Here is a 27,163-nt window from a genome sequence, read left to right as displayed (position 1 = left end):
TGGACAGAAATTAAGAGTATGTTTCCTATAAAATCAAACTGATAATTTGAGATGTATGTATTCATAATTTTAAAAACAAAGCAAAGTCAGTTACATACAGGAGCCAAGCAGGTATCATAAAGGGGATGAAGTGGGCTGTATTACTGAGACTATAAGGCAAGTATTACATATAGGTCGTGCATGACATGATATACGTAAACAAAGACTAAAAATCAGATGCTATAGCTCACTGGTTCATGATCACAATAAATGCTTTTATTAACTGGATTGTGAAAACCTTCTACTTTTTAAAAATTTGCCATCTCTCAAGCTTCTATGTTGTGTTAGTTTTGAAATTTTTATAGCAACTCTTTGTAAATCATGTCATCATTTTGAGCACCACACAGATAACTTCTTTGAACTGTGCTTGTCCATTCTTACAGTTGGAAAACTCCAGATTATGTATGACAAGGACCGTATTTTGAACCACATTCCCTGTTTGTCTCTCTCTGTGTGTATGTGTGTATGCTTTTGTTGCAGAGAAGGCCAGCAATCGCCAGAACAATGGCAGAAGATGTACGGCAGATGCTCTGGGAATGAAGTGTACCACATCGTTTTGGAAGAAAGTACATTTTTTGCTGAATATGAAGGAAAGAGCTTCACCTATGCTTCTTTCCATGCACACAAAAAGTATGTTTCTACTTCCAGAGTGGAATTAAAATATTAATCAGTCCTACCTTTAAACACAGTTTTCCATAATATAACCCATATTGGTGCTCATAAGTTGCAATTATTCTTGAGTTTTTGACATAATTATTGAGACATTTGAATTCTGGCCTTTGGTATGGTCTCTACGAGTTAAGATTCTTGGGTGTATCATATAACTTAGTAAGAATATTGACTTTAGTGTCTTTTAATTTATCTTTAAAAATATTTTAATCCTGTAAAAATTCACATGAAAATGAATCTCCTTTATAAATCTAAATTTTAAAGTGGTGATTAAAAATTTAAACAAAGTAAAAATAACATTTATAAAAGCTAGACATTTTTTTAAAACTTGCTTTGTCCAGAAAAATAAGTTAAAAAATAAATGATAGTACCTTCCAATTCAAACATAGAACATTATTATTTTTGTTCTTTTTGAGAGAAATTCTTTACTTAAGAAATAAAAAGTATGTCTAACATGAAAATAATATCTTATTAGTATTATAAAATACTAATATAACATTTTTAAGATCTGTAATAATCTAGTATATTCCAGTAATCTAATATCTAAAGTATTCTACCTTAATTCCCAACAGGATTCTGTTTATATACTTTTTTTATATTTAAAAAAATTTTTTTTTTTTTTTTTGCGGTACGCCGGCCTCTCCCTGTTGCGGCCTCTCCCGTTGCGGAGCACAGGCTCCGGACGCGCAGGCTCAGCGGCCATGGCTCACGGGCCCAGCCGCTCCGCGGCATATGGGATCTTCCCAGACCGGGGCACGAACCCGCGTCCCCTGCATCGGCAGGCAGACTCTCAACCACTGCGCCACCAGGGAAGCCCTAAAAAATATTTTTAAGTTTGATTTATTTGTAACACTATAAGACATATTGAGATAAAAATATTCAGAAGGTTTTGTGTTTGGAACATAACCTGAAAAAGTATATAAGAAATTTTAAGCAACACCTGTTACATTTAGTGGTTATTATTTCTCCTAATTAAGTTGTGTACCTATTCAATGCTATTTAATTTTTTTCTAAATTTTTTTCTAAAATTCAAGACAGAACAAAAATAAATTTAGGGACCCTAATTCTTTCTCTTGTGACCTTGAGTAAGTTTCTTCCTTTCCCCTAAGCCAATGGCTGTCAAACTTTTTTGACCAAAGTAAGAAATACTGTTTTATCTTTTTTGACCAAATTAAGGTCATTTTATGGTAAGACCCAGTACACACACACAAAATTTACAATAAAACTCTTACCCTTACTAAATGATATGTACTCTGATATTTCTATTATCTTTTATTCCATTCTTTTTTATTAAAAAACATATATAGTCTTAATTAACTAAATTGATTTCACAACACACTAAGGACATAGTTGCTTTTTTTTTTTTTCCTTTAAAAACAAGAGCCTTGAACTTTTAGGATCTTTTCAAGCTTTCAAATGTTCTTATTTGAGGTTTTAATTTTTCTCTGCCTTATAATAGTTTAATTATTTTCTTACATATGTGAACTTTAAAAAAAAACAACTAATTGCTGAATTTAACCCTTAAACTCTTTTATTTTTTTTTTTAAATTAAGGTTTGGTGTCTGCTTGATTGGTATTAGGAGGGAGGATAATAAAAACATTTTGCTGAATCCAGGTCCTCGATACATTATGAGTGCTACAGATATATGTTTCTATATTAATATTACCAAAGAAGAGAATTCAGCATTTAAAAACCACGACCATCAGAAAAAAAGCAATGTATCAAGGTCGTTTTATCATGGACCATCTAGATTACCTGTACATAGCATAATTGCCAGCATGGGTAAGTATAGATACATTTGGAAATATCATTAGTCTCTTTCTTTGAAATGAATAATAAATATACTTTAATTTTTCTTAAAATTCCAAAGCCAAATTTAAAACATACTTGTGTGTATTACAAACTTGGTGTAGCTAAGTATACAGAACAAAATTTCTAATCTGTTAACTTGGTAAGGAATTAAGCTAATTCCATACTTCTAACGATGATTTCATATATCTGATTAGTATATAAGCACCTGACACTTCTATGTTTCTTTGTCAGTTCCCTATTCAGTTATCAGTAGTGGGTCTTTCAAATACTCTCCATTTTTCTCAAAACTCTCCTATCCATCTAATTCTCATCATTGAACTTGGCTTCTGTGACACAGAAATTAAAAAAAAAAAAAAGATTCAGACAAATAAGAATTTCCTTTAAATTTTGCCACCAAACCACCTACACACCTATAAGCATTTAGTTTCTATCACAAGGAAAATGTGTTTCTTCTTTTAACTTCTAATATCTTAGTATAAATGTGCCTTCACTTATGCCATGGACCCTTCTCCATTTCCCCCTTAGGGACTTCAGTCTTTTATTCATCCTCATTACCTAAATTTTTTTTTTTTTTTTCAAAATCCCTGGTTCATTCTCTCCTATCTCCCTCTGTCTCTCTCTCTGACTTCACCTCTCTACACACACACACACACACACACACACAAACACACACTTCTGGACCTCATGTTACAACATCATTTTCACAGATAAATTCCTCTAAAGAGCTATCTGCGGTTGACAGCTTGAAATCTTATCATTCCCTCACGTCTCTACCAGTTTAGTCTGAAATCTGCAAGCATTATATTACTGAAACTACTCTGGCAAGGCCACCACTCTCCTCTTTGTCACTAAATCCATTGGACATCTTCGCAGTGTGTGACGGTTCTTAAAACGCTCTAGTGCTTTCCCTCTGCATCCTGTACATTCATTTTCCCTAAATAGTCACATCTGATCTCAGAGATTCAACTGTCCTCCATAAATTGATGCTTCCCTTACCTAAATCATTACCTTAAACCTCTCTTCACAACAATATATTCAACTGTCCGTGGGTTATTTCTATCTGAGTGCCTACAGGAAAAACCGACGCGGCATATTCAAATTGAACTAATCTTTCCCCCCTCATTCAAAACCATTTCCACCTCCTTTTTTTTTTTTCGCTAAAAACAAATGGGACATCATCATCCTCTGATTGGTAATGCCACAAGTCTGACTTTTACGATTCCTCTCCTCTTATACTTCATAATTCACTGAATTCTACTAAATCTGATCATTAAGTAGCCCCTAATGTCATTCATTTCTGTGTCCACTCTCAGTGCTATCAGTGTGGTCAGTCTGAACCTCCCTCATCCTTTCTCTCCACTGCAGCATCGTCCCCCCAATCTTTTCTGCACGCCTCCGGCCTTGCTGCCCTGCACTCTCCTCCACCTTGCAACCAGAGTAATAATGTTTACATAATGTTATAGTCATTCTCCTGCATTAATCTTTTTAATTGCTTCCTATGAGCCATTGGAAAAAAAGTCTAAATTTTATAACATGGCTTATAATTGGATGATCAAAACCTCTTTTTTACATGAGGCAATCCCAGTTTTCCCAGGGCAGTACCAGTTTATATACATTGTCCTGGTGTCATTATTAACAGAACTCTACTTTGACTCTCAGGAATATCTTAATTTAGAAGATAAATTACACAGTCACTTTACTTAAAGTTTTTTTTTTTTAATGATTCTTTCTTATATTTTTAGTCCCACATTTTACCATCCCTTCAATTGCTTTCCTAAGTCCCAATCATACTAAATTTCTTTCAGTCTTCACTAATGGTTTTTCATCATCTCTTCAATTGCTCTCCTAAGCCCCAATCATATTAATTCATTTCAATCTTCCCTAATGGTTTTTCACCAGTGGACCTTAATGCTTTGTTTCCTCGGACGGGATCTACTCCTCAGCCCCTAACTTTGCCGGTGTAACTACTTCTAATCCTTTGCATCTCAGTCCCAATATCACCCCCTCTGAGGCATATTTCCTGGCCCTGCTTGGACTTTGTTAAGTAAATCTCATTGTCATTGATATAACATGATTATTTCTCTTCCATAGCAGTTCTATTCATTTCTTCCACATATTCAAGAATTACTTATTGAGTACCTGGTGTGTGCCAGGAACACTTATAAGTATTTGTGATTAGAGAACAAGCAGACAAAGATCCCTAGCTCCCAGAGCTAACATTCTATCATGGGGAAGACTTGCAATAAATAACACATATAAAAAAAAGTAAATTATTTAGTATGTTAGAAGTTGATGAGTAATAAGATAAAAGAGAGAAGAAAACAGAACTAGTAAAAGTGCGTATGAATTTTGGGAGAACTGGATTTTTGAGTGGATTGTAGACCTCATGGAAAAGGTGACATTTGAGAAAATACTTGAAGAAAATGAGGGAATTATCCCTGTGATTGTCTGAAAGAAGAACATTCCTTCAGGGATAATAGCCAGTACAAAGACCCTAAAGTAGGAGTAGGAGCCTGACTGACGTGCTCCAGGAACAGTAAAGAGGCCCTCGTATACAATGGAATATTACTCAGCCATAAAATGGAACAAAATTGGGTCATTTGTAGAGACGTGGATGGACCTAGAGAGTGTCATACAGAGTGAAGTAAGTCAGAAAGAGAAAAATGGATATCGTATATTATTGCATACATGTGGAATCTAGAAAAATGATGCAGATGATCTTATTTGCAAAGCAGAAACAGAGACACAGACATAGAGAACAAACGTATGGATACCAAGGGGGAAGGGGGGGGTGGGAAGAATTGGGAGATTGGGATTGACATATATACACTATTGATACTATGTATAAAACAGATAACTAATGAGAACCTACTGTATAGCACAGGGAACTCTATTCAGTGCTCTGTGGTGACCTAAGTGGGAAGGAAGTCTAAAAAATAGGAGATATATGTATACATACAGCTGATTCACTTTGCTGTACAGCAGAAACTAACACAACATTGTAAAACAACTATACACCAATAAAAATTAATTTAAAAACATAAAAGAGGCCTTTGTGACTCAAACATGATGATTTGATGGTAAGAGTACAGGAGATGAGAGGGAAAAGGTAAAAAGAGGTCAGATCATGTTGGGCTTTTTAAGTCAATGTAAGAGTTGTAGCTTCTACTCTGAGTGAAGTAGGAGTCATGATAAAGTTCTAAGCAGAGGAACAGCGTGATCTCACCTGTGCTGAACTCCGTTTTAACACAATCACTTTGGCTGCTGTTGAGAATAGATGCTTTAGGTCAAGGATCCAGTGTATTTTCAAGTGGCATTGGTAAAAAAGAAAAAAAAATTCTGTGTATACTGTGAAGGTAGAGGAACCAGGATTTGCTGCTGAATGGGAAGTGAACTGTAAGAAAAAGAGAAGTGTAAAGAACTCAAGGTTTTTCATATAAGCAGCAGGAAAAAGGGAATGGCCATCAATGAGGGTGGGGGAGTAAAGGTTTAGTGGGAGCCAGGGTAGATACAGAGTTCAGTTTGGGACACAGTGAATTTCAAATACCTGTTAGACATTGAGAGGAAGATGTCAAACAAGAGATTAGGGGCTTCCCTGGTGGTGCAGTGGTTGAGAGTCTGCCTGCTGATGCAGGGGACACGGGTTCGTGCCCCGGTCCGGAAAGATCCCACATGCCGCGGAGTGGCTGGGCCCGTGAGCCATGGCCGCTGAGCCTGCGCGTCCGGAGCCTGTGCTTCACAACAGGAGAGGCCACAGCAGTGAGAGGCCCATGTACTGCAAAAAAAAAAAAAAAAAGAGAGAGATAGGAGTCTAGAGTTCAGGAGAGAGGTGTATGCTGAAAAAGTAAATTTTGGATTCCTGAGCGTATGTATTATATTTAAAGCCATGAGACTGAACAAGATCATTGACAAAATGATTGTGGGCAGAAAAGGGATAAAGACAAAGGACCAAATCCTACAGCGTGTCAATATTAATATCAGGATGATGAGAAGAAACCAGCAAAGGAGACAAAGAAGGAGCTACTACAAGGTAGCAGGGAAACCAGATGAGTGTCCTGTCCTGGGACCCAAATGAATCAAGTGTATGCAGAGGGTGGAGTCACCAGCCATGTCTGATGCTGCTGGTAGGTCAAATAACATGAGAACTGGCCATTGAATTTAGCAAAACAGTGTTCTTTGCCTTGATAGCAGCCCTTTCAATGACGTGGTAGTGGAGAATGCCAGGTCAGAGGGGTTTATGACAGAATGGCAGAAGACAATGTAGAGAAACTAGGTCTAGATGACTCTGAAAAAGTTGTGCTGAAAAAGAGTGCAAGGAAAAGACTTGGTGGCAATGGTAGATGTGCAAGAAAGTGAGAAGGGCAAGTTAATCAGGAGTGTAGGTAAGAGAATGAGTACAGCGATGGACCATGGAACTTAGGTAAGGAAGTAAAAAGACATCTGTTGGTTGAAGGAGACTGAAAAGCTAGTGAATTTAATAGATTATAGTTCCAGTGGGAATCAAAAAGGAGGGAGCTGGCAAGAGAAGAGGTGACAATAAGTATCAAAGAATGAGATGCCAGAAATAGAGCTTATGTGTAATCAATAGTAATTATAAAATCTAGGGTATGACCGTGAAAGTGAATGGCTAAGGAATGATGGGAGAAAAGGCCATTAGTGGAGTATAGTCTATAAAAAAAAACATGGAATCACTATGTGTACACCTGAAACTAATATAAAACTAATATAATGTTGTTAGCAGTACTTCAATAAAAAAAAAAAAACCAACACTACGTGGGATGACAGACACAGGACTGAACAAATAATATAGTGAAAGATACTGGGTACAGAGCTGGGGTATTATAGGTGATGAAAGGAAAATGGTCTGAAAGAGGCAGTGAGAACATTGAGGGTATCTCCCCACTTCCAAAACACAGACATCTCTTTAGGTGTTGCAGCCTTCAGAACTGCAGGGAAAGATGTCGGAGAAGAGCCAGGTTTTGTTAGGGGAAGGAAGGATTCAAAGAAGAGCTTGTTTCTGTAACTGTGACTGCTTTCTAAAATTGTGTCCTCCCTCTGCTAAATTCTGACTTTCTCTTGGTCATATCCCCCAAGCCCAGCTTGGTGCCAGATATCAGTGTTGACAGAATTGTCAGGGAGAGACCACATTTCTTGTGTTGGTCAGGAAGATGGTGAAGATGTAACTGGAGGTGATGTGGAGACATATTTGGGAGGGGGTGGAATTCAGAGAACATGGTTCCTTAGGAAGCAGGTGGGAACTTATCCCCACCGCAAGAGTAGGGCTTAGTTTTACATAAATGGAGGTATGTCTGTTTCATTCCAAACGTAAATGAGGGGGAAAAAAAATGTCTGGTGAAACTCTTATGTTCATTTGCTTGAAGAAGTTGAAGGATTTCTTCTGCCGTAACTTCTCTTTTCTCTCTGAATTAGACGACATGGTCATCTGCAGGGGACAAACGTCATAAATATGGATTTGGATTAATAGTATTAAGATGCAAATCATATCATATGGCTTTATTTCGATAAATCAACCTTATAAAATTTCATGTTTGATCAGATCCAGTCACCTGATTAGTGGAAAAGTCAATCTCAGTTTTTCTAAGATCTCCATCTCACCTCTAAGATAGATGGAATTATAAATTAATCCTTATTTACGGTGCTAAAACAGTGGCCAAGTGTACAGCTTCTGATGCCAACCGCCTTTGTCTCTGCTCAGATACTGGAATTGCTGACTGCTGGTCATCACGTCCTTTCCTCGGGCACAGCAGCTCTAGACATATTCTTACAGGCCCCTCGCAGGAGTCTTCCCTGTTGACTGTAGACACACCAGCCCACCCCTCCCTCTAATCTGAGTGTTGTGTATAGTATATGAAGAGGTACTAGCCTCTAAAACCTGACCTCCCACATTTCAATGTTGAGGAATACCCAGCTATTCTCCCCAGTCTCTTGTTTCTATCAACTTTCACACTCAGAAACATTGAGATGCCAAAACCCATGAGGTTTTTTCCCCCCCTTTACAAACTCAGGCTGTTATAGTGAAGAAGGTGGCAAGGTCAGACAGAAGTCTGAAGGAAGTGGAGAGTGTTTTAATAGTTGCTTCGAAGAATGAGACGAAATGAGGACTAAGGGCTTTCAGAAGGATGACCGGCTATCCATAAAAGCATATGTGAATTGAGTTATCGTAAAATATGGAGGCACTTGTCCGTTAGATTGGATTATTTCTTCCAGAAGGGGAGAGACATCCACTTTCCATATACTGATGTTTAGACTAGTTTTTAAATGTTAATTTAAAATCTCAAAGGAAGTTGTTTCTTCCGCTTACTACTCCTTGAGTATCCCAAGAATTCAAAAGCCTTAAGCTATTTAGACTCACTCTTCTTATTGCCCCAAGGTATTTCCGTGGCTCCTGTGCTCATGGTTTTCTTTTAGGTCAAAAAAATCAAATGTCATGATTTCAGAGTAGCCCTTGTCATCGCCTAGTGAAAAGCTCATCCCTCCTCCCGCTTCCTGTCCCCACTATTCCGTATCACATAACTCTGTTTTATTTTCTGCATGGTATTTAGCATTATCAGGAATTACTTTTTTCACTTCTCTGTCCACTTGATTATCTTAAAGATAAACCCGTATGTGTAGAAACCTTGTCTGCCTTGTTCCTTGCATATCTCAAGTGCCTAGACTAGTGCTTGCCACACAGAGTACTTAGTTCTTGGTTCTTAGTGCTTGGTTCTAATGTAAAAAAGCGTTTATAAATCAGTAAGAGAAAGATAACAAAATGGGGGAAAAGATATAATGAGAAACCCACAAAATGCCAATGGCCTAAATTTTTTTCATTAATTTTAAATAAATATAAATGGAAACAAGGTATTTTTTTAACTGAAATTTCTAAGTATTTCAGGATTTCACAAATCTTATGTTTCATACTATAGAGCTGGTTGCAGCAAATATACTTTTGCACAAATATAGAAATTTTTTTATCCATGCAGGCAAAAAGACCCATATTAAAAAGAAATAAATAACCTTTGAGATTAAAGGATAAACAGTATATCGTATATTTCCTGGTTTTACTGGCTGTATTTCATCTTACTTTGATCATTAAATGATTGACAGGTCCTATAGGTTAGGTGGCAAATGCTTTGATGGATTTTCATGTCTCATTGTTCCAGGTACTGTGGCCATAGACTTGCAAGACACAAGCTGTAGGTCAGCAAGTGGCCCTACCCTGTCTCTTCCTTCAGAAGGAAACAAAGAAGTCAGAAGACCCAGCATTGCTCCCGTTTTAGAGGTTGCAGATACGTCATCACTTCAAACATGCGATCTTCTAAGTGATCAATCAGAAGATGAAACTACACCAGATGAAGAAATGTCCTCAAATGTGGAGTATGTTTGTAAGATTTACTGGGATTTGTGCTTGCCATGAAAAACTAATATCCTTCCCTTCTGGACATCCTAGAATCAATCCTACATGCTTCTACCAAAACACCCTTCCTATTAGACAGTATCTCTCTTGATGATAAAGTAACCTAAGTCCTCAAATTTCTGGCTTCAACAGCTATTGACAGCCTCATTTTTCTCTATATTATCCTTTATCCTTAAAGAAAAAAATAGGTAAATCAGCATTTCCATGATATAACCTAGATCATATTTTACATATTTTTCTTTAAGGATACAGTTTGTATTTTCATAATTATATGATTTTGTTGAATTATAATGTACCTTCTACCTCTAATTTATTTTTTCACTTCCATATTGAAGTTCAATCAATTATTCAATGACATGTAATGCAGCTTCTTCCATTAAGCTTCTCTTACTTATTTCAGCATTCAGCAATCATTTTTATTCAGGATACATCAATAATATTTTGAATGAATGAATAAAGGAAGTACTAGTTCTCTTTACTAAGATTCCATAACAGATAGTATCAATGTTTAAGCTATTAATCACATTTTAGCCTACAGTAGAGTTTGTTTACTTGTCGTATATTATGTTGGCTTTTTTTTTTTTTTTTTTTTTTTTTTTTTTTTGGGGGACCCGGGCCTCTCACTGTTGTGGCCTCTCCCGTTGTGGAGCACAGGCTCCAGACAAGCAGGCTCAGCGGCCATGGCTCACGGGCCCAGCCGCTCCGCGGCATGTGGGATCTTCCCGGACGGGGGCACGAACCTGTGTCCCCTGCATCGGCAGGTGGACTCTCAACCACTGCGCCACCAGTGAAGCCCTGTTGGCATTTCATGAGGAAAGCACAGTGTTCAACAGTCTTGACAGTGGAGTCTGAAGGAATTTGTGTCCCATGGCAGTTCTACCTTATACTGGTTGTGTGCCAGTGACTTTGATTAAATCTTCTGACCCACGATGCTTTATCTGTAAATAGTGTTCATATGAAGATTAATTGAGGTAATAGAGTAATGTGCTTAGGACAATAGTTTGTGCAGAGTAAGCATTCAATGAGTATTAAATACTATTTGGTGTAGGGTGTAGTAGTGGTCGTAGTGGCAAAAGTAACATCATTCAAACACTTCTAATATTTTTCATATAATAGAAGTTCAATCAATGTTGAACTGAACTAAAATGAACTGAAATATAATTGAAACTTAGAAAAATCCTTCTGTTAATCCTTCACACTTTTAAATATTTATTACAAGAAACTTACACATACCCACAGAAGACAAGTCCACTCTCCAAGAAATTAATAATACTCAAATAGATTTATGAAATATTTGACAGGAAGAAGAAGAGGTTTGACCACCAGTATATTTCTAGAAATGGTGTTGTGTGGTGTGATACAAATTCTTTCTTTACATGTACTGAAAAAACTGAGGTGGAATTTTTTTTTATATCTAGAAAAATGAAAAAGATGTTGAAGTAATAGTGGGAGACTATCAACTTCTAAATTTGCAAAATGTTCTCCATTTTACCATCCTAGCTAATGATGTCTGGAATACCTAGATTTGAAATTTCTTGGTTTGAAAGATAAATTTTCTTTATCAAAAAAGAGCTTTCATATTAGATAAAATAACTTTGCCTCTACTAAATTTTCTTTTATTTCTTAATTTTCATTTGTGCTGCTACTTTTTGATAGTTTCATTTTGAAAATTTTACAACCATAATGTGACTATATTTATAAAGTCAGCAAATAAACTGAGCATCTTTGATAATATTTAAGCGTGATTCCAGCAGAAACTCTGGCTTTTGTGTGGGTCTAATGGAATAATTTACTCAATCTAAAATGATTTACTCTTTTTTGGTTATGCATCCATGACTGATGAATAGTGATAGAGTGAATCATAATAATGCATTTTGCTTTCATGTGTTTTGTAAAGATTAACATTACTATTTTCTAAAATGTGTCTAAATCTTTTAAACTGAGGATTGGCAAACTTTTTCTGGAAAGAACCAGCTAGTAAATATTTCCAACTTTATGGACCATGTGGTCTTTGCCCCAACTACTCAACTCTGTTTCTGAAGTGTGAAAGCACCCCAAGACAATACATAAAATGAGTGAGCATGACAGTGTTCTGACAAAACTCACTTCTGGACACTGAAATTGAAATTTCATATAATTTCACGAGCTGAAATATTATTATTCTTTTTTTTTTTTTTTTATGCGTTACGCGGGCCTCTCACTGTTGTGGCCTCTCCCGTTGCGGAGGACAGGCTCCGGACGCGCAGGCTCAGCGGCCATGGCTCACGGGCCCAGCCGCTCCGCGGCATGTGGGATCTTCCCAGACCGGGGCACGAACCCGTGTCCCCTGCATCGGCAGGCGGACTCCCAACCACTGCGCCACCAGGGAAGCCCTATTATTATTCTTTTGACTTGTTTTTCCAACCATTTAAAAATATTAAAACTACTTTAGTTCACAAAAACCATGCGATGAGCCAGATTAGGTCCATGGGCCCTGTTCCAAACTATGTCCATATCAAAATAAAGAATTACTGCATCTAACTTTATCGAAGTAGAGGAACACGGCTATAACTTGATTGTCTGACTTTGCCTGCATTAATTCAAGGCAATTCAATATTTCCTATTGTTTTACAGATATGCTAAAGGCTACCCACCTTACTCTCCATATATAGGCAGTTCACCCACTTTTTGTCATCTCCTTCATGAAAAAGTGCCATTTTGCTGCTTAAGACTAGACAAGGTAAGCACTTACTGCTGTTATTTTCTGTAAAACTAAAATGATGGCATTGTGTAATTACATGTATTTAAATAATTTTGTATAGTCTTTTGACTGAAATATGTTAAAAGAATATTATCTTTCAAATGTAAATGTAATACATAAAGTGGTGAATTTTACTTTCTTAACTGCACTAAAGGTTACCCAAGTGCTTTACCCTCTACTAATGTAGCCAACAAGTTGGTCAGTCATTGTTTCAAAGAGAAAAACAAAGATGAGCCTCAAACCAGAGTCCCCCCAGATCATTTTGGCCAGATGCGCTCTATATATTTTACTAGACATTTTTGCCTCAAATCTCAAAGTGGAATCGCTTGACATGGTGAAATTAGCTAATCATAATTCATTATTGAATTATTAGACTAGAAGTGTCTTGCTTAATGTCCCCTTTCCTAAAGATTTTACAGTAGTTCTTGGTTCCTGCCTTGATATTCAGGAGAAACCATCCGAAACAGAAAGATTCCAAGAAAGCAGGAATCTTTCTCTTTCACAGTATGGCCATTGGACATGACCTGGGTAAGAATTTGTTTTCATGATGAGTCAGAGAGCAGATAAAAAGAAGACTCTCAAACCCCCCATCTCCCAGAAATTAAAATGTGCCACTAAATCTAACCAGGAATTTCTTCCTTTATTCTATATTTTGGAGTTAGCTGGAGTTAAAATCCCAGCTCTCCGCTTCCAGGCTCAGCCATTTGGGCAAATAACATTATCATTAAACTTCAGTTTCCATATCTCCAAAATGCTTGTAATTTTAATATGAACCTTCTAGGGTTCTTGTGAAGATGATATAAATTTGTGCATGGAGAAAGCTTTTCACAGTGCCAGGAATGTAATAAATGTATAGGCACTTAATACATTTTGTTAATATTTTTACTACTATTATTTTTTCCATGTGATAAACATTATGAATCTTGGCTGTAGCTGTCACTCTTGAGGAAGATTAGCAGATCATTAGAAAATTTCTGCCTCTATCTTCCTAAAGTTTTTTTGTGAACCCTTACCCCTGCTCCCAGATGTTCATCTGGGTCCATTAAGGTGGACAGTTCCGTCTCTCGATGCCTTATTTTTTGTCAGTCCTAGTTTTGCTTTCCTGCTTCACAGCATTTCTAGCGCTGGCTCTCTCTGCATCTTTGGTAACCTTGATGCATCTTAAGCTTCAGAGCCCTTCTCCTGTATTGGCCCCTTCCAAGAACCTGTGACTGATTTTTTATGTGTGACTTTTGTGTTTTTTTCCTTAAAGAGGTTTTCCAAAATAATATAAGCTTTAGGTCCCATAAAGCTTGGGTTCACACCTGGTGGCATTTTACTTTTTAACACACAAAGATGAAAGTAATGTTGGGAAACCAAAGAGTCGAAATGATTCCACTGATTCCCAAGAAGGGAACCTGATACAGGAAAAGTTAAGCTTTCAGAGATGAGGCTTGCTGGAGGAGAAACAGTCTTTTAAAGCCGAAAGACAAGTTGTCTCTTTACCAAAGTAAAAAGCGATGTATCCGAGTATTGTTGATTGGCCGATAACGTCTGGGGTTATCCATTCTTTAGGTGGCGTTAGTCTGGCTGGAGGTGGTGGTCTGCTCTGTAAATGAGTGCCCATTTTGCGATTAGCAGATGGGGTTATGCAGCCAATCCTACTGTGTCCATGAAGTCTGTGAGCAGGTATTTTGTTGCCCAGTCCGTTTTGCATTAGTATCAGCAGGCTCCTTTTGGTCAATACTAAATTCCCTGTTTTGTCCTTGTTCTATTTCTTTTTTTTTCTTACTAGTTGAGCTACTTCTAAATCTTCTAAATTAGTTCTTTTGCCTCATTTGATCTCATAAAAATGAAGTTCTTAATAATTTCAGCCTCAGCCTGTCTTCCTTCTCCTTCCACAGTCTCTTTGTAAGTGACCTAATTTCATGTCGCTTCAGATCCTGTTTATAGTAGTAATTCTCCAATCATACTTCCAGTGAAGACTGCCTGTCCTTCTCCTTTACCACTCCCCATTTCTCCATTCTTTCTTATGCCTTAATCCTTCCTGCTGGATTGATCCTCCTACTTCCATGATTACAGCTTTTAGAAATTCTACTAATGAGATCCTATTAGTGGTAAATTCTTTCAATTTCACTTTCCCTAGATATGTCCTTATTTTGTCCTCCTCCTTGAAGAATAGTTTTGCTGGGTGTCCAATTCCAGGCTCTGAATTTTCTTTTTCTTTTAGCCTGTTAGGATTCTATTTACTACCTTCTGTGCTCCACACTGCTGATGAGAGGTCGGCCATCGTTCTAATTTGTGTTTCTGGTAGTTAAAGCTCTCTTTTCTCTCTGGCTGCTTTTAAGATCTTCTTCTTGTCTTGGCTGTTCTGCACTGTGACAATGTGTATGACACTGGCTTTCTCTTTATTTATTTGGATTAGGATTCATTGGGTTTCCAGAGCCTGAGGATTTGGATATTTCATTAATTCTAGAAAATCCTCAGTCAATATTTATGTGAATAGTGCTTCTTGCTGATTCTTGCATCTCTTTTTCAGGTATTCTTTTTAAATGTGTATTAGACATTCTCACATTATCTTCGAAGTATCTTAATTTTTCCATATGACTTTCTCTTTTCTTTCTGTATTCTGAGTAATTACTCTTCAACTCAATCATGCAGTTGATCCCTTCAGATGCATCAAATGGGCAATTTGAATCATCTTTTGAGCTTCTGTTTTTAATTGTTATATTTTTAGTTCCAGAATAGAGTCTATGCAGTTTTTTAAACATCTAAGTGAATATTTTAAATACCCTCTTGTTCTTTGCTCATGCTTTGAATGTTCTCTTTTATTTCTCTAAACGTAGTGAACACGCTCATTTTCTATTCTGAATCTTATAACAGTGAAATCTGTAATCTTTGTGATTCTAATTCTGGTGTTTATTGTTTCAGCTGACTCAAAGTACCTTGTTCCCAGCAATGTTCTGTAACTTTTTATTAAAGAGTAAAGGCAGAGAACATTCCAGAGTTGATGATGAATCCACAGAGAATCAACAGATCTCAACCCAAATAAAAAGAAACCCTCATAAAGACATATAAAGATTAAAAAAACAGAACACTAAAGCAATTATCCAGGCAGATAATTTTAAAAGGATCTTGATTTAATAATGCTAAGTCCAGTAAATTCTAGCTCCCTAGGAAGTAGCAAAATATCCTCAGGAAACACATTTTGGTAATTTGTTGTTATTATTGTTAACATTAGTATTTTACATTTCAGTATTTGCATCGTTATCTTGCCAGCTCAGGTATACATTTAGACAATTAGGGTTTTTTTCTTTTAATTTTTGTTTTTTAACCAAAAAAATAATCCCTTTCGATATCGATATCCATCCTTTTGGTATTCCATACTTGGAATGTTCCAAGGTTATTTAATTTTAGTATTACTCTATTTCTGGAAATAAAGTCAGAGGCAGATTATTTATTTTTTTCCAGCTTTATTGAGGTATGATTGAAAAATACAAATTGTGTATATTTGAGGTCTATAACGTGATGCTTTGATATACATATACCTTGTGACGATTCCTTAATATTGATACCCAGATGTCATCTGGCAGCAAATTTCAGTTTGCAGTGGAACATGTGTACACTGTGTTGCTGCCTTTTCCTTCCCCAAATCAAGCTGCATACCTGCAATTCATTTGTCTTGTCCATGCACACCTTCAGGCTGGAGAACTTGGCATAGAAAAATGTAACTATTTTCAAATTTGTTAGAAAACAAAGGATTTACTAGGTTAGATTAATTTCACATTTCCAGATCTTCTAAATATTTTTACCCAATATTAGTGGAGTATAAAAATGGCCTTTCTTTGTATAATTTTTCTTCTCTAGAGTTGCCAGCATAACTACTATGAGGATGCAAAAGCCTATGGATTCAAAAATAAGCTAATTATAGTTGCAGCTGAAACAGCTGGAAATGGATTGTATAATTTTATTGTTCCTCTCAGGGCATATTATAGACCAAAGAAAGAACTTAATCCCGTAATACTGCTATTGGATAACCCGTAAGTATATTTTTAAATGCACAAACAAGACAAAAATTTGTTAATATTTTATCAAAAATAATTTAATTTACTTAGAATATTTTAAATCAGATACATTATGGCACATGATTCATTGAGAGATCTATTCTGTGCTGTGGTAGAAAACAACCATTGTATATGATTGTGTTTCACAAATACAACTTAAAACATCACTGGAGTACTCTGAGCCTTTTATTTAAAACTAGTTTTGCAAGTGGTCATTGCTCTCTACCAGTGGGAAACATGCCACTGAAATAATTATAGTTATTTTCATTAAATTAATCAACTAGCCTGGAAAATCTCTGCCAAAACTGGACAATTTCATTGTCTTTGTGAAGAACCATTAATTATCAGAGGAGCATATTAATGATCCATTTTATATCATACCATTACACATCATCATAAGTTCTTATGATTCTTCCACTGTTAAAACATATATTCTGTAACATAATATAAATAGTTTGTGCTTTACAATGTTCATTTCTTTTGAAAATGTTTGATATACTCTTGTGAAATAAGACTACTTAAGCATTTCAAAATCCTTATATGAATGTAAATATACATCACTAAATGCTGTGGTCAAATCCATTGTATACTAAAATTGCAATATTTCTCTCTCTGACTCAGATTAGTTGCAGATGGTCCTTAAATCAATACCATGTTTTAGAATCCTCCAACTCTCCTCTTAAACTCTAAAGTGATGCAAATTTCAGGGTAAACCAAATGAGGCCAAAATCTGCTGCCTTGTCTCTGCTTTTAAAATTTATCAAAAGAATTTTTTCAAAACAGAGGTATCTCCCCAATATATTGTAACTTCATGACATTATTTATTCTGAATATATGAATATCAAGATACTGATTGATGCATCTTGTTTTAGAGTCAGTATCTCAATGGTAATCAACTCTAAAACTTGAGCACACCTCCAGAGGTTTCAGTTGAAGAATTTTCAGGTCTGATGACTCAATGACTTCTTTGATACCACTTTAGCATCCAAGGAAAAGTGAGATAAATTTAGGGCAGGTGTAGGGGAACAAAAACTTGGACCCAATGTCAGAAGAAATAAAAGCTTAATAAAACAAATCTTAGGAGAATAAAAGTTGAATTACTGGATGACTAGGGTGATAGAGTATGGTGGCAAAGCACCTCCAAGGCCTTGGGATATATCCCTTATTCTGGAACTTTTCTAGTAGGAGGCTCTAAGAAACTGGCGAAGATCTGGCACATAAGAGATGTTCATCAGCTGTGTGAATTCAGAAGTGTCCAATTTTGGCTCTTTTTGCTTATGGTGTAATGTGTCCACTGCCTTAAAGATGAATTTAAGACAGGGGCATTTACAGCTTGATTGACTTAGAGCATTCCCATCTCGGATGGCTTGGATCAAAGTGGATCAACTCAGGCCCCAGAATACAGAGAAGCAGATAGGAAGAGGCTTAGAAAGAAAGAAGTGGCACTGTGCCTACAGCAGCCCTGTGATAAAGCAAAGGGGAAAAACTATCCTTTCACCTTACTTATATTATTTCAAGGTATAATTTCTTGTCCTGATGTGTAAATCTCCTAATTGGGTTCTTGGACCTGATTTCAATGTGTATGTGTGTGTCAGAGGGTTTCTCCACACCTCCAGCAAGCAATGCGCAGGACACCAGCTCAGTTCTGGGGGAATTCAACTCACTTCTGACACCGTCTACCCAGAAATAGCATTGGATTCCACAGGTTGAAAGTTCAGTCTTACAAAACTGTCCCACTCCCACTTCAGAAGCCAATCACAAGCCAGGTTATCACCCCATAACTGATCAGCTGTAGATTGGAAATTTCAGTGACCCCCTCCTTGGACTTCAGATGCCAGTTGCATGTCTAGATTGTTACCTGTACTTCTGACTGAATGGCTGTAGATCGGGGGTTCCCACAACCACCTACTCAAGGTCAAGTTATTTGCTAGAGCAGCTCACAGAATTCAGAGAAACATTTTACTTACCAGATTGCCACCTTGTTATAAAAGCATATAACTTGGGAACAACTGGATGGAAGAGATGCACAGGGCAAGGTATGGGGAAAGGGCATGGAGCTTCCATGCCCTCTATGTGGCCACCACTATCACCAAATCTCTACCTGTTCACCAGCACAGAAGTTCTCCAGACTCCAGCCTTTTGGGTTTTTAATAGAGGCTTCATTACATAGGCACGATTGATTAATTCATTGGCCATTGGTGATTGAACTCAATCTCTTGCCCCTCCTCCTTCCTCAGAAATCACGGGGTGGGACTGAAGTTCCAACCTTCTATTCAGGTTGGAACTTCAGTTTCCCTGGCAAACAGCCTCATCCTTAGGTACTTTCCAAAAGGCACCTCATTAATTTAAACCCAGTGGTCCTGGAAAGGGGCTTGTTATGAAGAACAAGACACCCATTTCACCTTTTTTGGCTCTGAAGTGATTTCAGGAACTGAGGATTAGAGACCAAATATTACGACAAAAGATGCTCCCATTGCTGTTATCACTCAGGAAATTCCAAGGGTTTTGGGAGCTGTGAGCTAGAAAATGTGGTGAAGACCAAATATATGTGAGAAATCTGAATGTGAATACCAAATATACATTCCTTATAAAACACAATAAAGAATCAGTCTTGCCAAATTTGGGAGTGGAGTTTACTCCATGAAGTGGAGATGGGCTCCAATCCTTTTCCATATCCAGTCTTGCTAAGTAATCTTATCTCAGAGTCACTAATCCCCCTTTCTCCCCCTTATTATTCCAATGAACAGGTGGCAGGAGCTAGGATTTCTTAACCTGTGTACCTGGTGTAGACTTTGGAATTGCCATAACTAAATCAGCCTCTTTCTGTTTGGTTTTGAATTAACAGGTTACCTAACTGCCCAGTTACTGAATGATTGATTGATTGGTTTGTATATTAGAATTATAAAAATCAAGTGGTTATTTCTAGAGTCTTAATTCCTGAATCTGATCAATCACAGAAAAATCTGAAGACTCTGTTTCTCTTAGTTACTGGAAAACTGGTCAGTATTTCAATATAAATATAGATGTAGGTTTTATCAGAGAATATTTTATCTGAATAATACCATAGTGACTATTTAATAAAATTAATATTCTTTGCCACCACCCTCTGCTTATTATAGTAATAATTGTTGAGCGTTTACTACATGGCAATCATCATAGTAGATACCTAACCTTTATTTCACATCGTATTTCCATAAAAAATATATCCATGTCATATAGTGATGATTTATCCTCAGAAAGATGTACCAAGCAGCTTAAGATCTCAAAGCTTACAAATTACAATGATAACATTTAAAGAATTCAGTCTGTGTGACTTGATTACACCACTGCCTCTTATTTCATAGAAAGGAAAAAACAAGCCAAAGAAGTTAAATGATTTTTTCCAAGGTCAATTCTAGAATTAGAACCTTCTCTGCAATTCATAGTTCATTGATCTTTCAACTATGTGACCTTACTTTACTTACAGGTTTTTGATATATGCAAAAATACATTGTTTGTCAATTGTTTTTAGAAACAAGAATATTTTAACTTTAGAATATTTTGCATTAAATTTTTTCTTGGCTTTCCTAAGGATTTACAGTTTGGAATCTAGCTATTCACATGATGTTGTTTGTTAAATGATTTTAATGGGTTTTGACTTTTTTTCAAAGCGTTGAGATGAAAGCTCGGGCTGTAAAATTTATCAGCTTCCTGTGCATTTCCCAAAAGCAGTATCTAACATTTTTATTTGTTGTTCTCTGTTCCTTTGATTGAGAATGAGGAAGCAAAAACTAAACACCAGTAAATAATGTTCCAGGAAATTTTGTGCAATCCTCCTCTTTTTTTTTAAACAATGAGATACTTGTTTCTCTGCTGTGGCTAGTATTTTTCAGTCTATCCTATAGTGTTACAAAGAAATATGACGTCTTCTTTAAAATATTTCTGGGTTATAAGAATTTGCACACTAATAATTGTACACACTTCTACAATTATTAGCTTAGTGGGGTTTGACTTTACTTAATGCACATAAGCATTGCTGAAAATAATATCAATACATGGCTACTTAGGAAATTTAGTTGAAGACCAATTTATTCAATATACCAGAAACAAATAACAGATGCCACAAATATGGGATTTAAAAATGTAAATTAAATTTATGATATTCACATACATAATATGTCAAAATAAGTCTTCACAATGTTTCCAAATAGAAAGCCTTCTCCATTTCATATGGTAATTACATAAAACCGTGTACATTGGAAAACATCTTACACTTGATACTGGTTCATTGGAGCTGGTCTCAGTTCTGATTGATTGGCCATCTGTTCTCTTTGGCCTGTTGTTGGGCCACACTGATTTTAAATATTTTGATTACCATCTCACCCTTAAAGATCGTCTAGTCATCTCCTGATACCATTTCATATGAGACATGGAAAAGAGAGTCAAACACTTTGGAATACATTACCCAAAGCTACACAAGGTTAAAGTCCAAGATCCAGGCTTATCTCCTTAATTTTTACAACATCTTGTTTAAACTATCCCTTTACTAAATCAATCTTCTTTCCACATAGAGCTACAAGTAAGCTCTAGTTCAGCTTATTTCAAGAATAATGATAAACTGATATGTCAGGGTCCTTATTAAAGACATTCAGACCTTAGACTCATACGGATCTGAAATAAGATCTAAGTTTACCCTCTTGATAGGCCTGTTGCGTATTACGGAATTGCTGTAAGCCTCGATTTTCTCATTTATACAATGAGTAGAACATTTATCTTAAGTTATTTTGCAAGTCTATAAAATAATGTCTATGAAGGACGAGTACCATATCTGACTCATAAAAGGCAGTGAGGAAATGTCAGTTTCCCCTCTTCTACCAATCAAGAGAAGGACATTGTCACTATTTAAACTGATGGGAGAATTTCTGTGAAAACCCAATTAACAAAGAATGGGAAATTTATTTCAAGTTGTTGAAATTAAGCTACTACTGTATTTTTAAGGGAGAGATAAACTTCTTAAAAGTGGAATTATGAAATGCTAGCAAAATAAACTCTCACTGCATTCTTTTCTTGAATTTGAAATAAAAAAAATTAAGTTCATTATAGTTATTAGTTAAATGGGAAAAAATGAAATGATCTTCAACTTGCAAATCCATGCAATTTCCCAAAACTTTTAACTTCCTATCAATAGCTAGCTAATTCATATTTTCATATAATGAAAATTTTTATATGATAATGAAGATATTTTAAATATAATGAAGATAGTTAGACTCATAAATAGTCATGTTTCTTAATAGAATTACAGTTAGGACTCTGATGAATGATGTGCTCATTTTTTTTTCCTAAGCAGTTTAGTGCCATCAAAACCTTTGCCGATTTACTTAAATGAGCCAACATAATCCATATGAACGTATAGTTGATATATTCTTTATATTTCAGGTTTCCTTTTAAACCACCTTTATCAGTAAAAGTAGTGGATGGATCTGTTTGTTCTACAAGTTAAATTTTGCAGGGTATGGCATACTAAACTCCCTACATTAGATATGCTTCATCAGGATTATATGTCTACCAGGTTTCAGGTGACTTGCCTTGCCTTGTAACATAGCTGGATTCATGTAAGGATGAATCGTGCTACCACGATACAGATGTTAATTTCTAAGGATTTGAAAGATTGTTTGTGCATTGTAAATACATGTTTGTGGCAGAATTGCATGTCAGTAAGATTCATGAGCTTTAGGAATATATAAGGCAATAATTTTGATGTCTACGTACTTTGAATGATTTCTACTGGACAAAACAAAAGAATACAAAGGCCACATCTTCAGTTTTAGCTCTAACAGAAGAGTTGGCATAGCATAAGGACTAGTGACCCCGGTACTTCTTATCACATGGAAAAATTTTGGTATCTTTATTAAGTTGAATTATTCAATAACATTAACTACTGTTGTAAGACTTTGGAAGACAGATATGTTACAGTGGACAGATGGTCACGAAGATAGTGTAAATAATTGAAATAATCTGAATTTTAAAAAAATGAGGAGGTTATTCCAGACAGGGTATAGCTCTGCAATTAATAATGAGGAATTATGAACCCAACTCTGCTACACAAGTTATTGAGCTACTCACTTTATCTGACTGGAACTATGTTGGAGCAAAGAGAGATAAAACAAAATAATAACCCCCCAAATGACACAGTCAAAAGGATCTTTCAAAGCACCGCAGAATCTCAGCGCTGTCCCTGTCTTGTGCCACTTGTATCCTGATGTATTATTCTATAATCACGAGGTGGGTAAGAGACATGGAGGGTCTTGAGTCAGCAGTGAGAATACCCCCTCTGAGCAATGCCCAGAAAGAGAAGAACTGGCAGGCACTAGCCATGACCACTACTGGGACTGTATATGATTATGTTTGTTGAAAACAACCTACAGCATGAGCTTTAAAAATATTTGTAACCTGTGATTTACTAACGTGAAAAGTTTTATGAATGTTTTGGGGTAAATGATAAAAACAAATGCTAGAAAAAGAGTCATCCAAAAATGTCCAGACGAGTAACATTTATAATAGCAGGATATTGGAAATAGCTTGGAACTCCAGTAATTAATAGCACAAAAGTGAAAATAACATAAATGAAATAATTGAGGATTTTTAAAATGAATTGTGGTACATTTATAATATGTAGTAATATGGGGCCACTTAAAATGGCTAGGAAGTAATTTATTGATGGTAGGAATGTGATCCACAGGGATAGACTTTGGAAGTTTTCTTTTAATGCTTCACTGCACTGAGCGTTATTTTTCTTTAGGGTGGAAAAAGATGAGTATGATCAACAGGAAGAAAATAAATCAGGGAGGACAAGACTTCTTCAGGCTGGGAGAAGCACCTGGGATATTGCAGGGGCTGTACTTCCCTTTGCCTAGAGGTTCCCTTTGCTTCTCCTTTACTGAGCCAAATCCTACTTGTTCTTCAACATCCAAATTAAATATATCCTCTGTGAAATGATCCTGAACTCTGTCTCCTGAGTGCAACCTATTCCTTATTTTTTCAGATTACAATGTGTTGTAATTTTGTGCTTTTACTTATGTGTTCCAAAAGCTCTATTTCTTACAGTACAAGTTAACAACATATTCTTTTTGCATACACCTGCGTATACCAAAATGTCTGTTAGATAAAAATTTTTGGATACATATATGCTGCGGGAATAGATGTATGAAAGAATTAATAATTCAAAATGAATACAAATTCAAAGAATTACAAAATGAATAAGTAGATTAGGTAATTTCTAAGGAAGCTTCCAGGTTCATGATTCTTTCCCCAAATATGCATAAAGAGTAAAGATTTCAGTTGCAGTACACATTTGCTCAACAATGTATATGGAGGAAATCAGTAATGTAAAAGGTGAATTACTTTAATTTTACATTATATATATATATATATAGATAGATGGGTACATACACTTATTTATTATTTTTATTTTTTATTTTTTTTTTGCGGTACACGGGCCTCTCACTGTTGTGGCCTCTCCCGTTGCGGAGCACAGGCTCCGACGCGCAGGCTCAGAGGCCATGGCTCACGGGCTTAGCCGCTGCGCGGCATGTGGGATCTTCCCGGACCGGGGCACGAACCGGTGTCCCCTGCATCGGCAGGCGGACTCTCAACCACTGCGCCACCAGGGAAGCCCCACTTATTTATTTATTGATATGTTGATATATTAAGGGACATGTTGTGATTCTGTATATCCCTTAGAGAAAATTGCTCTTAATAGGCATGATAATTTAGTTCCTTATGTTTTATATCATCAAAATAAAATCATCAGTTCCCCATTTTACAAGACTCTCTCATCATGAATAATTTTAAACTCACTGACAAGACTTTTTAGTTATAAATTAAGAGTATCAATTCAGTGTTTTTGTAGAATAATGCCATAATGTTTCTGATTTAGAAAGCAGAAATACAACTTGTTTTTATCATTGTTGAGCGCATTGTATTATTCATAACAAGTGCAAATGACATTTTAAAATTAATGTTAAGAGAAAAGGCACTTAAAATTAATCTTGTCAACAATGTTTAGTTTTGGAAATGAAAACTAAGTCAACTTACTTCCTTTCCCTAGAAGTGCTGCCACTGTTGTGACATTGTGTTTCATTTTGTAACCCATCTGCTACTTAGGCCAGATATGCATTTTCTGGATGCAATCTGTTGGTTTCCAATGGTTTACTACATGGTGGGCTCTATTGACAAGTAGGTGACAAAATCTTTGGCACACTAACTAGTGTGGTGTCCTGTGGTTTGTCATGTGCTGCACCCCTGTGTTGCATGATGAGTGTAATTTGCCATTTCAGTGTTGAAAATATGTTTATTGCATGTGGAGCTTATGTTCTCGTGTTACACATCTTGCATTCAAACTTCCTAAGCAGTAATCTGTTGTTGAATTAAAACAAATCTTGTTGCATGTCAATTTCGTTCCCTTTCTAAAGTTATTCCAGTTTTGTGTCATCTATAGCAGTAACTTTATTACTGTTAACATCTTTGTAGAGGAAACCTAGAATTTCAACATTGTGATGCATTGGTATCATTATCATAACTTCTGGAAACCTTCAAAATAATTTGGAAATGCTCATTTTAAATCAGATTTATTAACTGGAGCATTTCCTTGACAGTCTATTCTGGTAACATACCAGAGTCTTCCAAAAATTTGTTAATTAAAGGTCAAATGTGTGCAATGCTTCAGTTTTAAAATACAAATTGTTATATGCATAAAGATGACATTATGACAAATATAAAAACTAAAAGATCCGAAAACTAGTATGCTTATAAAATGTGTTAATTTTCCATTCTAAAAAAAAAATCAGCCCAAAACATTCCAAATAAAATGCTAAAGGTTATCCATTGAGAACTTTCATGCTTACATTTCATCTTGTAGATGCTGAAAAACAAAGCTTCGTAACTTTGACAGTGTTTATTGGCCGTGGGCACATTAAAGGCCAAACAGATTAACCTATATTTAGCTTCCATTCTACATTAATATAATTTATGTTATCAGTTGCATAATACTAACCAACTAACTAAAATGTAGATGTACTAAAACTATTATTTAAATCCATGAAAATGAAATCAATCCATATTTTATCAATAGTAATGTTTCTTTGTTGTGAGAGTATTCTATTAAAATTCATTAGAACATTATATTTAAAAGATATAAAATAAACCTCTCATCTGTCTTTTTTGATGTAAACTATATAATGAATTCTCCATCTATAAAAGTATTTACGGGGAGGAAAAGAAGAATGGAAAGGATCAAATCCCTAGGATTAGAGATGAAACAGGATTGGCTACAAGTTGCTAATTATTGAAGCTGGGTGATTGGTACAGGAGGTTCAGTATATAGTATTCTCTTCTGCTTATGTTTGAAAGTTTCCTTAAACATAAATAAGCGAAGAAAACTATGAATGAATTAGAACACACTCACAAACATTCACCTATATTCATTCCTTTACATTCTAGTTCTCTTCGAAAAGGAAGTCAGAGAAAGGTAGAAAGAGGGGCAATGTCAGTTAGATTATCTGTAACTGTTTTTCATCCATGTTGACTTTTTTCTTGGGCCACCATCTGGTGACCAAACTGCGTAAAGCAATAGTGCTAAAGAAAAAATGGGCAGTGGCTTTGTAGATAAGATAGTGGGGAGAAATTATGATAGACACAGAATTATAAGAATAAATCGGTAGCCAAATAAAAAAAGGAAAGAAAGAATACAATACAATATTAAATGAATATAAATAATTTAAAGTTAAAACATGAAGAACAAAAAAGTTTCTACGTGGTTCAGAAATGCCATTCCAATTTTATATTTTTTTCTATAGATTCTATAGATTTCTTTAGATTTAAACTCATATTTAATAATAATTACTAAAATCATTTGCCAAAGTTATGTGTCAACTACAGAGGCCAATATTTTGAGTATGGAATTAACTGATATATACAGGTTTAGGTAGTTAGTGACTATTTAGTACAGGAATTCTCATAGTTAAGTTTTTTGTTAAGTCTCAACTTCATTGATTTATTGCTGATGAAATATTCATATTTTATTATCACTTCTATTTGTGTATCTTTTTTCAGTCAAGCTTACCTTCTACCACCTTATCTTTCCCTTTTCCTATATAGAAAATTATAATTTTTTAATCAGGGAAGTAAAGATTGTAAGAAATGAAATATAAGAAAGTGGATTACCACTAAAATAAGGTTGGTGAAGACATAAGATTTAGGCATCATTTTTATGGTACATAAAGGACCATATCACATTCATTTTCCACCTACATTTTTCTTTTTAAAAAATGTATTTTAATAGATGTAAGAACAATTATGAATTTCCTAGCTAAAAGGAACACCCTAGTAAAGTGTTCCTAGAGATTTAAACTTGGTCATCATATTGATTGGGTGTTATGGTCCTGGCCCCTCTCACCATAGGAAAT

At 35.7% G+C, this 27,163-nt stretch overlaps 1 protein-coding gene across 2 annotated transcripts in view; it reads left to right on the top strand.

Annotated features, from left to right (window-relative positions):
- Positions 1-27,163, top strand: part of KCNT2 (potassium sodium-activated channel subfamily T member 2) — a 373,439-nt gene that overhangs the window by 263,332 nt on the left and 82,944 nt on the right. For both annotated transcript variants that reach the window (XM_032606842.1, XM_032606832.1), the window contains exons 15-19: positions 520-669; positions 2,262-2,491; positions 9,685-9,898; positions 12,552-12,657; positions 16,525-16,697. In XM_032606842.1, coding sequence (XP_032462733.1) covers positions 520-669; positions 2,262-2,491; positions 9,685-9,898; positions 12,552-12,657; positions 16,525-16,697 — 873 coding nt within the window. The remainder of the gene's footprint in view (positions 1-519; positions 670-2,261; positions 2,492-9,684; positions 9,899-12,551; positions 12,658-16,524; positions 16,698-27,163) is intronic.

This window comes from Phocoena sinus, chromosome 1 (genome assembly GCF_008692025.1).
Source record: "Phocoena sinus isolate mPhoSin1 chromosome 1, mPhoSin1.pri, whole genome shotgun sequence".
NCBI classification, from domain to species: Eukaryota; Metazoa; Chordata; class Mammalia; order Artiodactyla; family Phocoenidae; genus Phocoena; species Phocoena sinus.
The sequence above is the reverse complement of the archived record's forward strand: the minus strand, read 5'-3'. Positions and strand labels throughout refer to the sequence as shown.